Genomic DNA, 14,309 nt, shown 5'->3' with positions numbered 1-14,309 from the left:
CAGCCTCTTTTCCATCGGACCGCACAGCGATACCAGAAAAAGATCCCGGAGGGGACGTACAAAATCCAACTCGTAGCCGTACCGGACCACGTCGAGGACCCAATGATCCGAAGTTATTTTGACCCATTCCTCCCAAAACCGGGACAGCCGTCCTCCGATAACGGGAACGGAGGAATGGGCCTGCGCACCTTCATTGCGCGGGCTTAATGGCAGGAAAGCTTTGTGAGGAGCCTCCACGTTGAGGCCTCCTGCCCCGAAAGGAAGGAGACCAAGACTGGGTTCTTGTAGCCTGTTGTCTCTGGGAAAAGGCACCTCCTCGTCCCGCACGAAAACGCCGTTGACCCCGAAAACGAGCCCTAGCATTCCCAAACGTCCGTGATTGACGCGGCTTATCCTCCGGCAACTTATACACCTTGTTGTCGCCCAGGTCCTTAATAAGCTGATCCAACTCCTCCCCAAAAAGCAACTTGCCCTTAAACGGAAAGGAGCCTAATCTCGCCTTTGAGGTGGCATCCGCCGCCCAACGACGGAGCCACAGTAACCTCCGAGCCGAAACAGCCGAGGACATGATGCGGGCCGAAGTACGCAGTAAATCATATAATGCATCCGCGGTATAAGCGACCGCAGCCTCCACACAATTGGCCTGCTCAGCCTCCCCCGGAGGAAGCTCCTGCGTGGTCAGCAACTGCTGGACCCATCGCAGGTTTGCCCTCTGCACGAGGCTGCTGCACGCCGCCGCCCGGACACCAAGGGCCGCCACATCAAAAATACGCTTCAGCAAGATCTCCAGCTTACGGTCTTGAAGATCTTTCAAGGCTATCCCCCCAGTAACAGGGATAGTCGTATGTTTAACCACTGCCGTGACCGCCGAATCCACCGCCGGTGTCTTTAGGAGTTCCAAAGAATCCTTAGGTAAGGGATATAGCTTTTCCATAGCCCGAGTGACCCTCAGAGAAGACTCGGGCAGCTCCCACTCCTTGGAAACAATTTGTAAGACCTTATGATGGAACGGGAAGGTTTGAGGAGGGGCCTTAATCCCCGCCATAGCAATATCCCCCGTCGAGGTGTCAGCGTCCTGAGGGGGCGCCGTGAGCTCAAGCTCCTGGAGGACGTGAAGAATAAGGGAGCTTAATTCCTCCTTGCCGAATAGACGCAGGACCTGGGGGTCATCCCCCTCCACGGGCAACTGTTCGTCCGCCGCAAGCAAGTCTGGCGGATCCAGGGGAGTCAAAGCCGGATCCGCGGCCTCTGTGTCCTCAAGCTCTCCCCGTGGGCGGGGAACACTGGTCCCTGCGGACCCCCCCGCCCCTCGGCTTTCCCTGGGGCACGGAAGGTTTAGGAACCTTAGGGGGAGGAGGGACCTCTGCCTCCCAACCGGCTTCAGCCTGCAAAAAGGCTTTGTGCATCAGCAGCACAAAATCAGAAGAAAAAGGAACCGACCTTTTTAAATTTTTTTGCAGAGATCCCGAGGGAGTAGGGGCCTGAGGGCTACCCAAATCGGCCGGGGACCGCGCGTTTCGCTCGCTAGGAGAGGGGGGGAGGGAAGTATCATCTCCCGAAGCCTCCGGGTCCGACTGCCGCGTGTTCAAAATGGCCGCCGCACTGCTCCCCGTGGGAGGAGGGGCCGGAAAATGGCTCGCAGAAGCGCCGCGATGCCGCGGCGAAAAAGACAGCCCCGAATCGCTGCAGTCAGCGCTCGGCCCCCGGGAGGGTCCCTCGTCCCCGGGAAGACATCGGGGACAAAGGCCCTCCTGCGAGAGTCGCGCCCCCGTACCTGCACAGGCCACACAGGCCGAAGATCGAGGCATCGCAGGACCAACACGAGCAGCAAAAAAGAATGGCGCCAAAACTGAGGTGAGCAAACGTCTCACCCGCACAGCTCGTCGGGTGGCTCAACCACCCCCTCCGGGGTCCGAAGAGGCTCTGGCAGGCCGGGGTAACGAAAAACCAATCCACTGCCCGTGTTCAACAAACCAAAGTGGCAGAAAGGAAAGGCTTTTACAATTCTTTATTTTTTTTCTTTTTCTTTTTTTTTTTTTTAAATGAGACCCCCTTCAGGGTTGGGACCCCTGGAATCGGAGGGGGAGGGTGACCGGCCCACCGGTAAGCTCTCCCCCAGCCTCAAGGACAGCTAACCCGGGAACTGTCACAGGGCAGAGCCCTATGTGCCTGCCCCACACTGAGCTGAAACCGCGCTGCAAGAAACAACAGCTACACGAACAGACAGGAGAGAGAACAGAAAGATACCAAATGATCTTGTCCCTCTAACAAAATTTCCCGTCTTTTCTTTTTTTTTTTTACAGTACCACAAACTGACCAGACCAGGACCGCAGGTTATGCCTCTCAATCTGCTGGAGTCAGAGAATATACTGAAGGATCGCAGGTGGCACACCAGTATATCTAGGGGGTGCTTTCAGTTTTCTCTCTGACTCCATCTGCTGGAGGGGAGGCATAACCCAGCTGTCTGGACTGATCCTGGTACGTACAGGGAACGGGGGTTTATGCAGGGCAAGATTAAGGCGGCACGTGCCACAAGGCAATGTGGGCAAGGGGAGAGATCTCCAGCAGCCCCTGTGCGCCGACGGACCCCACGGCGCCCTTCCTGGCACCATGGAAACCCGTGCAAGCAGGGTCCAGCAACGTGTAAGGAACTGCTGAAGACCCCTTGCCGAATTTTCTTAATCTTTGGCACAGCTGGAGGCTTGGATTTAGGCAGTGGCGGTGATCCTCTGGCACCTCTAAAAATTTGGCGCCAGAGGCAGCAGCCTATACCTAAATTCCTAGCGTTCTGGGCTGCTACAGAGAGGATTTTACACAATTGATTTTTAAAATGTTCAAAAATGTATTAAAAAAGAAAAAAAAAAGTTTGTGCAGAGCACTACAAGCGTTATGAAACTGTATCTTACTATGATTTTATACATCACTACACTATAAAAAACCTGAATGTAATTTATGGGTTTGCGATTTTCCAAGAAATACAATGAACCCTCCAGTGTAAGATCTTTGAAATATTTTCTTCGGTGCTAAAGTCTGCACGGTAACCTGAGTTTTTTTTTCCTGAATCGTTAATTTCAAAGTCTAGTAAAAAGACTCTGCACCCCATTCTTCGCTACGTTTGCCACATGCATGAATTCCAAACTGGCCATGTTCCTTCAATAACTGGGTTTCCTAGCCTTCAGCAGTGAGGGGTAGGGGGATGTTTGGGACCGTGAGAAATACCAGAACATGGACTTGGTGCTCAGTTACACCACACTGCTGCAGCGGCAAGCATGAAGAAGGTCTTTAAAAACAAGTGCTGCGTGCCATCGCCTCCCAACTAAACTACAGAAATGCAACTGGTGAGCGGATGACCACCTGAAACATTTGAAGTGGCAGCAACTGGTTGCATTTATCACCACAGCAAAAAACCCCAAAATAAAATAGTAACTAAAAAGCAACCTTTGATACAGCTCTATTCCAGAACCCTAGTGGATTGGTAACAGAAATACCACTTAGTACCCTCAGCTTCAGGGTTTCTGCAGAGCTGGCTTGCAGTGTGCATTTTGTGTGTAAATAATGCGAATGCATTGCAGCTTTAAAAACCATCTTTTCTCCCTCCAACGCAGCAAAGTCTAAGTGTTCTACATCCCACGGCCTTTCACTAAAGTGCCTAACCTCGACATGCCCAGAAATAAAACACAGACTGTTTTTACAATGTACAGGGGATTGAGGAAACATTTTCCTTATCGATCAACGGGGCCAGCGAGCTGAAAAAAAAATAAACCCACTGAAGTGACCTACAAAAAAGTAAAAAAAGTTCTCACTGGTGAGACGTCCTCTCAAAGATAACCGAGAAGCTGAGGACACTGGACTTCCCAAGCCTCTGCTCTCCCTCACACCTCTGCTTCCAATTAGCCCAAGTTTTGTCTTATTAATTTATATAAACTGCACCCACTGAAAGAAGCCACAGCCAGGGGGGATCAGCACTCAAACCACACAGTGCAATAACGCACCTTGCTCGCAGGCCTGACAGCCACCGATACTCGGGGACCCTTACTGCAGCGCGTCTACTGGTCCTCTCAGTCTCCCTCAGCACCCCCCCCCCCCCCAGCTGAGCGTAAGATGCTGTTTGCCATGCCCCCCCCCCCCCCCCCCCAGTCGGATGCTCTCTCTGGTTTACGTCAGCGCATGCAGCCCATTCCCTTTCTGAATTCGGACTGGCCAGACCAGGAACTTACTGATCCAAGCTGAAGTGGGGCAGCCCTGGACTGCTGCTACAATTAACATCCCAATAAGGTGAATTGTCTTCCTAGATCTCTGGGCTTCCAGCTCCATGGACCCAGTCACTGCTGCCCTATGGCAGCAGGAGCTTTCATTTACAACTGTCCCCGGGTTTTCCAGCCTCCTCAGCGAGTGTCCTGGAACAGAGCCCGGGCTCCTGCAGAACCTGGCACACATACCCAGGGGCCCCTCACCTTGCGGGAAAGGTTGGAGATAAGATGGGGGGTGGGTTTATTTCTCAGAGACGCCTTTCTGTTATATGCGTGCTGTGTGCAATGCCCACGGCAGCAGAGAACAGAGGAGGGAACATGTTACAATCCAGACTGCCCTTCTGCTCCCTGCTGCCTCCTTCGCACACTGACAGGCAAAGCACAAGGTGCACAGAGCTTAGACGACAGCCCTAGCATTATCCCGAAAATCACTCTTCTTAACCACGGTACGCTGCTTCAGAAGCAAGTCAGCCTACCGCTCGGCCTAGCCTGAAGTGCTCCTTTCATAGCACCAGAGCAGTAATTATCAGTGCTCCTGCTCCCCGAGGTCTGCTCTTCCCACCAGCACAGAATGTGAAAACCCTCCAGGAATGTTCTGTAATGGATTCTTTTCTCTTCTCTTTCAATAACCACTTTGTCTCCATTCCATTTTTCTTGTAGCTAACAGTTTCTTATAAAGTGCTCCATTAGTACGCAAACAAGCCCATAATGGACTGAAATGGCTGCAAAAATCATTATTTCTATGCACAGCAGGTAAGCAAATTAACCTCTTTAGATGCAATGTTTAGACTTCCCTGAAAGCAGGGAGCGCACGGTTTCCATTCTGCAGTGCATTGCATTTCCAGCGTGAATGGCGGCAGGCGGGTCTTGGGGCCTTTTCAGAAACCCACCCCCGGCATGAAACCAAAAGCAGAACAAACGAATGAACTTCTCAAACCAATGCTTTCAGCAAAGTAGGAAGGCACAATGGGGTCCTCCCGTAGGTGCAGGGCAGGTTCCCAACAGCAGCACATACCCCCGGTCATTGTGTCTGAGGCTAGGAGAGAGCACGAGCACAGCGAGCAAGTGATAGTTACCCGGGATTCTTTGGTTCACTGTCTCGTGAACTTCCACCTTTCAGTTTTCTAACCAGCTTCTCGCTGCTGCGTCTAATTGAGGCACGAAGTTTGCTAAATGAACCACTGCGCTTTAAAGATCCAGCGCCATCCTGAAAAAAAGGTGAATCATCATCAGAGTGCAGCGTGGTCGGCAACAGTACTTTTTCCTATCTGAATGAGACGGCTTCCGCCTGCCCTGGAAACGTCTCGCTGTGCCCCATTACCATCAATTACTGTCCAGCAACATTCAAAACCCCACACACACACTTACCAATGCAAGCGCTATGATATTAAAGTCTTACTTCAATGACAGGTTCTATAAACTATGCTAAGTAGCACAGTCACACAAATCCATTCTTCCTCACTCTGAGGGTGGAACATACACGGAGGCCTTTACCAGTTCTCCCATTTTAACAAAGGTGCAGTGTGACAGGGAACAAGGCACTCACAGGTAGAATCTCTTGAAAACTCTGTTGGAGTTCCAGTATACCCCATGCATATTCAATAAAGTTTGTTAAAAAAAAAAAAAAGCATTTATACAACACTGTGAAACAGTTTTAGCAATAGGATCTCTCAATCCTGTAGGTGCCAGAGCCCTCTACTTTGCCTCAGCAACGGGGGTAAGAGCGTCTGGCATTACATACACGCTTCTGATGCATGGGCATCCGTGGTAAAGGCTAATGTTCCTCCATCCAAAAGCTACACTTTTTTTTGTAGGTACTCAAATAACCAGAGGTAAAAGGAGAACCAGAACACATTGTACAGCCACTATGGGAAGGGAAAAGGCTGTGGAAGAGAGGGCACTACTAAGCAGACAGACACAAACGCAGATCAGTTAAAGTGAGTTTATTAGAAGTTAGAAAGACAAAAATACACAAATCACTGAACACTTAAGAGATTAGTGGAGAAAAAGCGCATTTGCCAAAATGTCACACAGATTAAACAGCATCGCTACTTTAGAATAATCATACTTAAGACATCCAGAGGTCCATATTGGTGTTAACCACATTATAAGGTCTCTAAATACAGTGTACTTATAGTACATGCCTTACAGCTACGCTGTACTAACTCAGTGAAGTTCACCATCATGCCATATCATCAATACCTCGGGTGATCATTTTAACTAACCTTTTTGTTTTCATGGTGGACAGCTAGTTATTAAAGGTCAATCAAACTCTTAACTATGTAGTACAAAGTAACTAGCAGCAGTTACGTTTTGCAGGACTCGAGGATTACGTTCTGGCAATGCTATAAGTGTACAGAAATAAGAAATCTCAGGAGAGAGAGAGAGACGCCAGCAGTGAAGGAACGACCAGTTTTATAAGGAAGGGCACGGTCGTTCTGACGAGAATGGTGAAGGGCCTAGCTAAGGACACAGCAGTCGGGACCGGAGAGAGGAGTTAAAGCTCGGAGATGGTGCAGGCCCGTCATGCAGGAGACAGTACAAGAATCAGAAAAGGCATCTAGGCCTGTCAGACACAAAGAGAGAGAGAGAGAAAAAAAAAACCCAGTGAAACTGTTGGAAGAGGCTCAACAGTTTGCAGGTGTGAACAGTTAGTTACAGTATTTCTAGGTCACCCAGCTAAGGTGATGGCTCTCTTTCCCCTCTTTTGGGTCTCATTTTTGTTCCTGAAACATGAACAGGATCACTGTACACCTTTTAGGGGGGGTGGGGGGGGAATGGGGACAGCAGCTCTGGAATAAAATGTATTACAAAAATTTAGAGATTGTACTTTCTACCAACAGGAGACGGAAAAGGCTTTTTATTGCATGTGCTCTACTGGAATACAGTCCTGGTGTTTGTGCAGCACAGCACAGTTTATCTGCAATGCTCAGGACCAAAGCCATTCCCGGTTAACGGATTATAGGAAGTACATTTTTGGATAATTTTCCGGCTAATGCCAGTTTTTGATTGAGTTTTGGATAAATGGTGCTCTACTGTACTGCCAACACACAAAACCAAATGATGAAACACACAACCAAACTCGCTGACCAGGAAGTTAAATAAATACATCTTGATCAACTAGTTCAATTATAGATGTTCCATTTACATCTATACGGGGGAAGGAGAGACCAACATCTGCACTATTTTCCTCCTAATATGTATGCAAAATTAGAATAAATAGATATTTTTAATTTTATATAACATTTTAGCAAAGGTTTCTTTTATTATAAGAATAAAAGGCATTAAATATTTGGGGGGAGTTTACCAAAAATATGATATTTTCCAAGTTTCTTTTAATCTAAGTGGTGCATCAGTTTAAAATGTAACTTCGGTCCATGCCCTACATATAGAAAGACAAGCTGCAGAGCAAGAAAAATCAAATGTCTGTAGCTACAGCTCTACATGGCAAACAAAAGCAAAAACAGGCTCTGATCATTGCACTGAACAAGCCAAAAATTCATTAGCAAAGAACAATGGGAAGGGAATCAAATGTGCTAATTAGGCTGCAGATTACAAAATACCTTTGAAAAAAAAAAAAAAAAAAAAAAGACTTAACATGAAAAGACAGGTGTTTGTCCGTGCTCTTGTGGCAGTAGAGCCTGCAAAGAGCCACGCTCCGTTGCGGCTGGGAATATCTGGGGCGCACCTCGGCTCCTTGCTGGGGGAGCTTTAACATTCCACAGCGCAGATGCTACGTTTCTGAGAGGAAGCTAGCACTTTGCCATCAGTTGGGAAAAAAAACAAAACCCAAACCCAGCTGATGACCAATGCCAGAACAGAAATGATATTTTTGGAAAAAAAAAAAAGTTTTTCATCCTCTCTTCCAAACAAACAAATGCATCAAAGTAGCAGCCAGCCAAAGAGCTTCCAAGGGTTTTGAAACCTGGATCTCGCTTTGGATTTCCTATAATAATAAATTTGGATTTTACACGGCATGGCTCATGGGTCCAGCATTCCAAAAGCCTTCTGTAACTACTTGCTCCTTCCACTGGAATGTTCTTGCCAGTACTACACGGCACGACATTTCTCTGATTAATCACGAGCACTGCTCTGAAAAACGCTCAGTTTCGACTACTGCACTTCGGAAGGCTCGTCAGACAAATGGTGCCCCCCTCTGATCCCTCTGGCAAAATGAAAATGGCCCTAGCGGAGCACTAATGAGGACTCCTAACCGGGCACTGCAAACAAAAGGAGAAAAACCTAGAGATACCAGGCAGGCAAGAGGTCCGAGCCGCTGGTTCAAAAGCAGACAGAAAACAGGCGGAGGCATCGGAAGCTTTCCTCCACAGTTTAACGCTGCACAAGGTAGAGATCATTCCCACTTAAAAGCAGTCAAAGGAAATGTTAACGATTATAATTTTGGACATTTATAGCTTTAAAAAAAGGGAAAAAAAAGTCTTAAAATTGTTCTTTTTTTTTTTTTTTTTTTTTTTACTCATTTCTGCAATTTACCTGCTGAAAAACAAAGATTTGGATTTCAATCCCTCGGGCCAGGAATTGAACAGTTTGTGTAAACTTTATTTTAACCACATGCATTTCATGCAAATATTGACCCAGAAATACTGTCCAGTACTTTTCCAATACATCCTTGCACACCACCAAAATCCTGCGTGCTTTTAGGTGAGAGAGCAAGAGGCCAAGTGGCAGGTTAAAAAGGTTTTAACATCTGAGACATAAGGCGGCATGCAATGTACTGCAGATAAAAAAAGGGAGGAGTACAGTACACAGTCCCACCCCAAGGAGTTCCCCCAGACACTACAGTGAGACGGAGAGGAATTAGTCACAACAGATGCCGATTGACTGTCCTGGCGCCAAGGCCTGAGAAAGGAGAGGAACCAACAGGTGCTCCACAGAGAAAGGGACCTAGGAGGCTCCACACGGGTACAAAAGTAGCTGCTGCATTCGCACACCAATTTTCAAGAGAGAAAATAGGCAAAGATTTTCACTTTGAAAACCTGCTGCGGCTGCACCTTTACTGAAAAATGTACATGGCCTGTCCCCGGGCTGAGAAGAGCGCGTCTGGTGCAGGGTACGTTCCCCATGGACCGCATGAGGAGCTGGGATAGCAAGTTCCAGACAGCAGTCTCCTCTCCCTACCTAACCTTGTCACCCCCGCAGGAATGCTGTATCGAGGGAAGGCACTGTGCACTCAGCCAGCTTACACGTGTGAATTGCTTTTTATCCGCACCCAGTTTGAAAAATTGCCCTCCTATCAGGGAAAAGTAACCGTTCTTATAGGGAAAGATTTCTAACTTCTAGGGACAGTAGGAGGGTGATTTTCAGAGGGAGTTCTGCAGATCAAGTTGGGCGTTACCTGCAGAAATGGCCCTTTAGAAAGGTGTGTGAGACCAATGCGTGCGTAAAATTACACCCACCCTGCATGCCTGGGCTATCCAGCACACAGGGGGAGTGGAATCCAGGCAGGGTAGAAGCTTACATGCACACTTTCTGATTTTAAAGAAAAACTCTGCGCGCCAAACAGCAGGTGTTTGTGGGGGTAGTTTTCCGCGATCATTTTCAAAGCAGATGAAAACTGATGCAACTCATGCACATATTTGATGGCTAATTTATGCATGATGTTGCAAAATTACCCTCTTAAAAGTCCTAAAAGTGTCCAAAAGCAAAACGATTAGTGTATCCAAGTTCTAGTTAAAAAAAAAAAACAAAAAACCCCACAAAATTCTAAAAAATAAGATAATTTTCAACTAAACCAAATTAACTTGTTTCTAGTGGCAGCCCACTGTTGCAGTGGATTGCATGCTGGCGAGTCCCACCACAAACAAAAAAGGGGCCTTAAAATAAGTGGGAAGGGCAAACACTGCCTTCTGTACTGGCAGCAACGTGAATAAAGACTGGTCAAATCTGCAAACCCCACTAGTTGGATTTCATACAGTTTTTGGAGAAATTTATTTATTTATTTATTTAACATGCAGACTAAATCCACCTGAATTCTATTATAAACATAAGAGGTGGGAGTCAGCCTGGTACATGGTCCCTGGGTTCTATCCACTCACTGGACTGTGATTCAGAACAAGTCCTCTGCAACCGGCTGGGCAACCTTGACCAGGCCACATCTTGACTCTCTGGGCCCCAGCTGAAAATAAGGCTTCCCTTGCCAACCAATTAAATCATTGTATTATTAAATGTATTTTCAGGTGTAATACTGATGGGTTGTTTTTTTTTACTTTTACATCTCAGTCCCTGAGCCTTTTTGCCTTGCCACTGTCTGTCAAGCACTAGCAGTGTATAAAGGTTGGACAGTATCTCCTTTGAAGATGAGAAATAATAGCCATTGGCTAATAGTCCCTTTTTTTTTTTTTTTTTTTTTTTTTAGTTGTGCTGACCCAGTCATAGCAGCACCTGCTGGTGTCATTGGTCAGTGAAATGACCCCTTGTTAAAACTGCCACAGACTCTTAAATCAGACCTAAAATATAAGAATGGATAAGAATGAAGTACCAAAACACCAGGACAGTCAATCAGCATTAAGGAGAACGCAAAGTATTGCCCAGAAAATCACTAAAAACTTAACACCATCTTTGTTTAACATCAACTCTTGTTACCGTGAAACTCTGATCATGTTCATGAAATTAAATAAACTAAACTCAAATTAGGAAAAAGCAAGACCTCTCTCTCTCTAATAAAGCAGGCAGTTACTGAAGTAGTAACTCCGTGCTGCTGGAATGCAGCGGGTGCTCAATCATTCACCTCCAGAGGAGGGACCCGAAAGCATCTTGGCAATTTCCTCACTGTGTACTGTACTTACCCCATTCCACTCTACGCTCATACTCACTTCCTCCCCTCCGTCAGGACCGCTCTCGTACTTTACCACATCAGTATTGAGGCTCTCTCGGCTTCTCCTTTTCTCTGTGCTCTCGGGGTCGTTCAACACTTCCGCTACTCTCTGTTTGTGAATGTTGTCCAGACCCTACGTGCAAAAACAAAAGGGGATGGGAAAAGCCCCAACCTTTTTTCACTACAGTTATCAGATTAGGAAATATGTCAAACAATAAAGCAGCAGCAATTCCTGCTTGCTACAAAAATTAATGTTTTACAGCAACTAGAAGAAAGGGGCCATTAACATTTTCCCCAGGCTCTATTTTGAAAATGGAACAAGAGCTAATATAAAAGCACCAGCGGTGGGATTCAGCAAGCTCTGAGGAAAGGTACCTCCCACACCCTATCTACATCAAAGGGAGAGCTACTTGTTTACAAGCTCCCTGCTCATAGCTCTCCTCCCAACTCACCACTAAAGGAGGAGCCTATTTTACCTAGGCACACAGAAAACATGTGGCTTAACAGCTAGGAATTTCACCAGCCAATGGGAAACAGGAAGACATAAAACAAAACAGAATATCTTCCTGAAAGGATAACTCGTGCCATGTCCAAAGTGGTCATATGCCGACCAATTACCACCAAGCTGGCCCCACACAGGAGGGTAATACATGAGGCGGGAGGCTACTGTCCTTGTGTAAGGGCGTTAATGGTACCCAGGACTTACAGGAAGTCTGACAATTCTGTGCAGATGTACAACAGTTACAGAAGGGTCATGGAAAGTCATTCAGTGCGCTATGGGTACTGTACACCAGCATGCAGAAATTTACAGAATCTTAAAGGTTAAAAAAATATATCAAAACATACAGACCACCAAAAATCTCTATTGCAGTAGTTCCCAACCTTTATGCTGTGCAATACCATTACTTTCCCAGTCATCCAGCCCATCGCCTTGGCATCGGCACCTTCCCCATTCAAGACGGCCTCCAGCCAGCAAGAGGAATCAGGCTAGCAGTGCTTTTCACCTGCACTGCTGCCTCCTCTGCCAGCTTCCTCTTGAAGTCAGAAAAGGAAGTGGCGGCAGCAGCAGTAAGACAGCCATACTGCTCCCCGACTCCTCCTGCTGGCCGGAGGCAATTGTGCAGGGGACAGGATGGGGGAAATAGTAAGAGAGCAATTAAGTCTCTCCCACCTGCAGTGGCAGCTGTGATCTGCCCCCCCCCCCCCCCCGTCTTCTCTCTGCCGGTGGCAAAATGTCATGTGTTCCTTCACGGCACACCGGTTGGGAACTTTTGGTCTATCGTCTAGAAAACCAGATGCGTTTTTCCTACAAGAATGCTCCAACTCCCAACCTGGAAAATAAGCTACCGAGCACGCACATCCCGGCAATAACTTTGTATCTTTACAGAGAGCAGTCAAACACACAAAACTAGGGAGAACATGTTCACTTGCCTGCTTACGAGACCTCATAGCTGCCTCCTCTAGTGTTTCAGCAGCTTCAAACTTGCCCTGACGTCTGTAAAGTGCCCCAAGGTTCTTTAAAGTTGTCGTCACTGTTGGACTATAGAGAGAATTAATTTTGTATCAAAATTCAGCAAGAAATGCCATAATGGGCATCAGCATTCATTACGAATTTCTGGTTCTGGAACAGGATGGAAATAAAAAAAACTGTCCATGTCAGCTTAATTCACCAGTGATACTTTACAACTAAGCAATTACGCTTTATGGCGTTGCATACAGTGTAAGAAAACAATTAAGAAGCTGCTAGGCTGCTCTGAATTAGCAAGGTGCACAGCATTAACCAATGCAAACCATCTCAAGAGTTCTCAGCGAGGAAGGATGAACTTCCACATTTGCTATTCTAGTCAATGCTGTATCTAGATAGACTTTAAAATAGTAAGTTACAAAAAAGGCATCCGAAGTGGTATCTTATGCCACATAGACTGAATAAGATATATCCAGGAGTGTTGGAAAGCACCAGGATTATGCTTATTTAATGAGAAACCCAATTGTGGTGCTCTATTGGGAAAATGTTTGTGATTTTATACTAACAACCTGGGGATTCTAAGATTTTGGATTCTGGCATTCATCCTAAATATTTTAAATTGGATAAACTTATTGCTTGATGTTTATACAGCTGCATGCTGTGAAACTGCATCAAGCTGAAAAAAAACAACTCCTCCTCTTCTAGGACCAGATTCTATGGCCCATCTTTTACAGACTGTCTATAGAGAAACTGGCTCACGAGAAAAGGGAGGATGTCCACCTTTCGTTTCACTTGGAAGCCCTTGGAAGTCTGGTATAAATCTGACCTACCCTGATTTTAAAGCTTACATGCAGTGTTGTCTGTGCTTACTCTGGAGCCTCAGTAATGTATGAGCAATGGGTCTGTCTGTAAGCATTTTATGATTGAAATGTGGTTGGCATTTTGGAGGGCAGGAGAGAGAGGGGGATGGGTTGATAATTATGACTTGAAATGAAAATGACTATTGGAATTGGGAGGGCATCATTGCATGGTTTTTGGATTTCCCAACTATGATCACCTGTTGCTCTTTTTTTATTGTATATATTTAACTGTCTAATAAAAAAACATTCATTTAAAAAATGTGATTCTGGGAATGCTGAGCGAGAATACTTAATAAATCTATTGTACTTACCTATCAACTTTGCATGCTTTATACCAACCCCCATACTCCCCAAACGATGTTCCATCTTTCTGCTTTCCCTAGATCAGAACAAGAGCATTGGGAGTTTACCATGGACCATTAATAGGACAATCCAAGGGCAGAGTGTAAAACTATGTAATCCTTACTTTGCTTTCTTCTCTCTCCTCTGCATGCATCCAGATGGGTTTATTTTCATCTGAGGAAAAAACCAACATTCTAGTTAGTGACATCTGCATTAAAAAAAACAAACAAAAAAAATAACTGGTCAATGTCAATCCTCTGGAAACCATCAAAGAGCAAGTTTTAGTGTTAGCCAGATAAAGAAAATAAAAATGAGATATTTTTCCATGTCATATTCAGGTCGAAAAAACACAATATGATTAAGAAAGAAAAAAAATGGAACAGATTCAGTTCTAATAAATGAATCAATACTCTGATACTGGCTGAACCTGCCACCTCTCCCTTTAAACCAGCAGAGCACAATGTGCTCCCCTTCAGGGCCACAAACCGGTCTGGTCTTCATTATATCCAAAATAAATATTGTTCAGGCATCCCTACATACATTTGATCTGAGCCCCA

General features: G+C 46.0%; 1 protein-coding gene across 4 annotated transcripts in view; it reads right to left on the bottom strand.

Moving 5' to 3' along the window:
• KLC1 (kinesin light chain 1) overlaps nt 1-14,309 on the bottom strand; it is a 102,544-nt gene that overhangs the window by 32,955 nt on the left and 55,280 nt on the right. For 2 of the 4 annotated variants that reach the window (XM_029598034.1, XM_029598036.1), the window contains exons 10-14: nt 13,877-13,926; nt 13,722-13,789; nt 12,517-12,625; nt 11,057-11,218; nt 5,327-5,457 (exon numbers count right to left, since the gene is read on the bottom strand). In XM_029598034.1, the coding sequence (XP_029453894.1) occupies nt 5,327-5,457; nt 11,057-11,218; nt 12,517-12,625; nt 13,722-13,789; nt 13,877-13,926 (520 nt within the window). Of the gene's footprint in view, nt 1-5,326; nt 6,817-11,056; nt 11,219-12,516; nt 12,626-13,721; nt 13,790-13,876; nt 13,927-14,309 lie in introns of those variants that run through there. The other 2 variants (XM_029598035.1, XM_029598037.1) reach the window with 2 other exon arrangements.

This window comes from Rhinatrema bivittatum, chromosome 4 (assembly GCF_901001135.1).
Source record: "Rhinatrema bivittatum chromosome 4, aRhiBiv1.1, whole genome shotgun sequence".
Lineage (NCBI taxonomy): Eukaryota > Metazoa > Chordata > Amphibia > Gymnophiona > Rhinatrematidae > Rhinatrema > Rhinatrema bivittatum.
The sequence above is the reverse complement of the archived record's forward strand: the minus strand, read 5'-3'. Positions and strand labels throughout refer to the sequence as shown.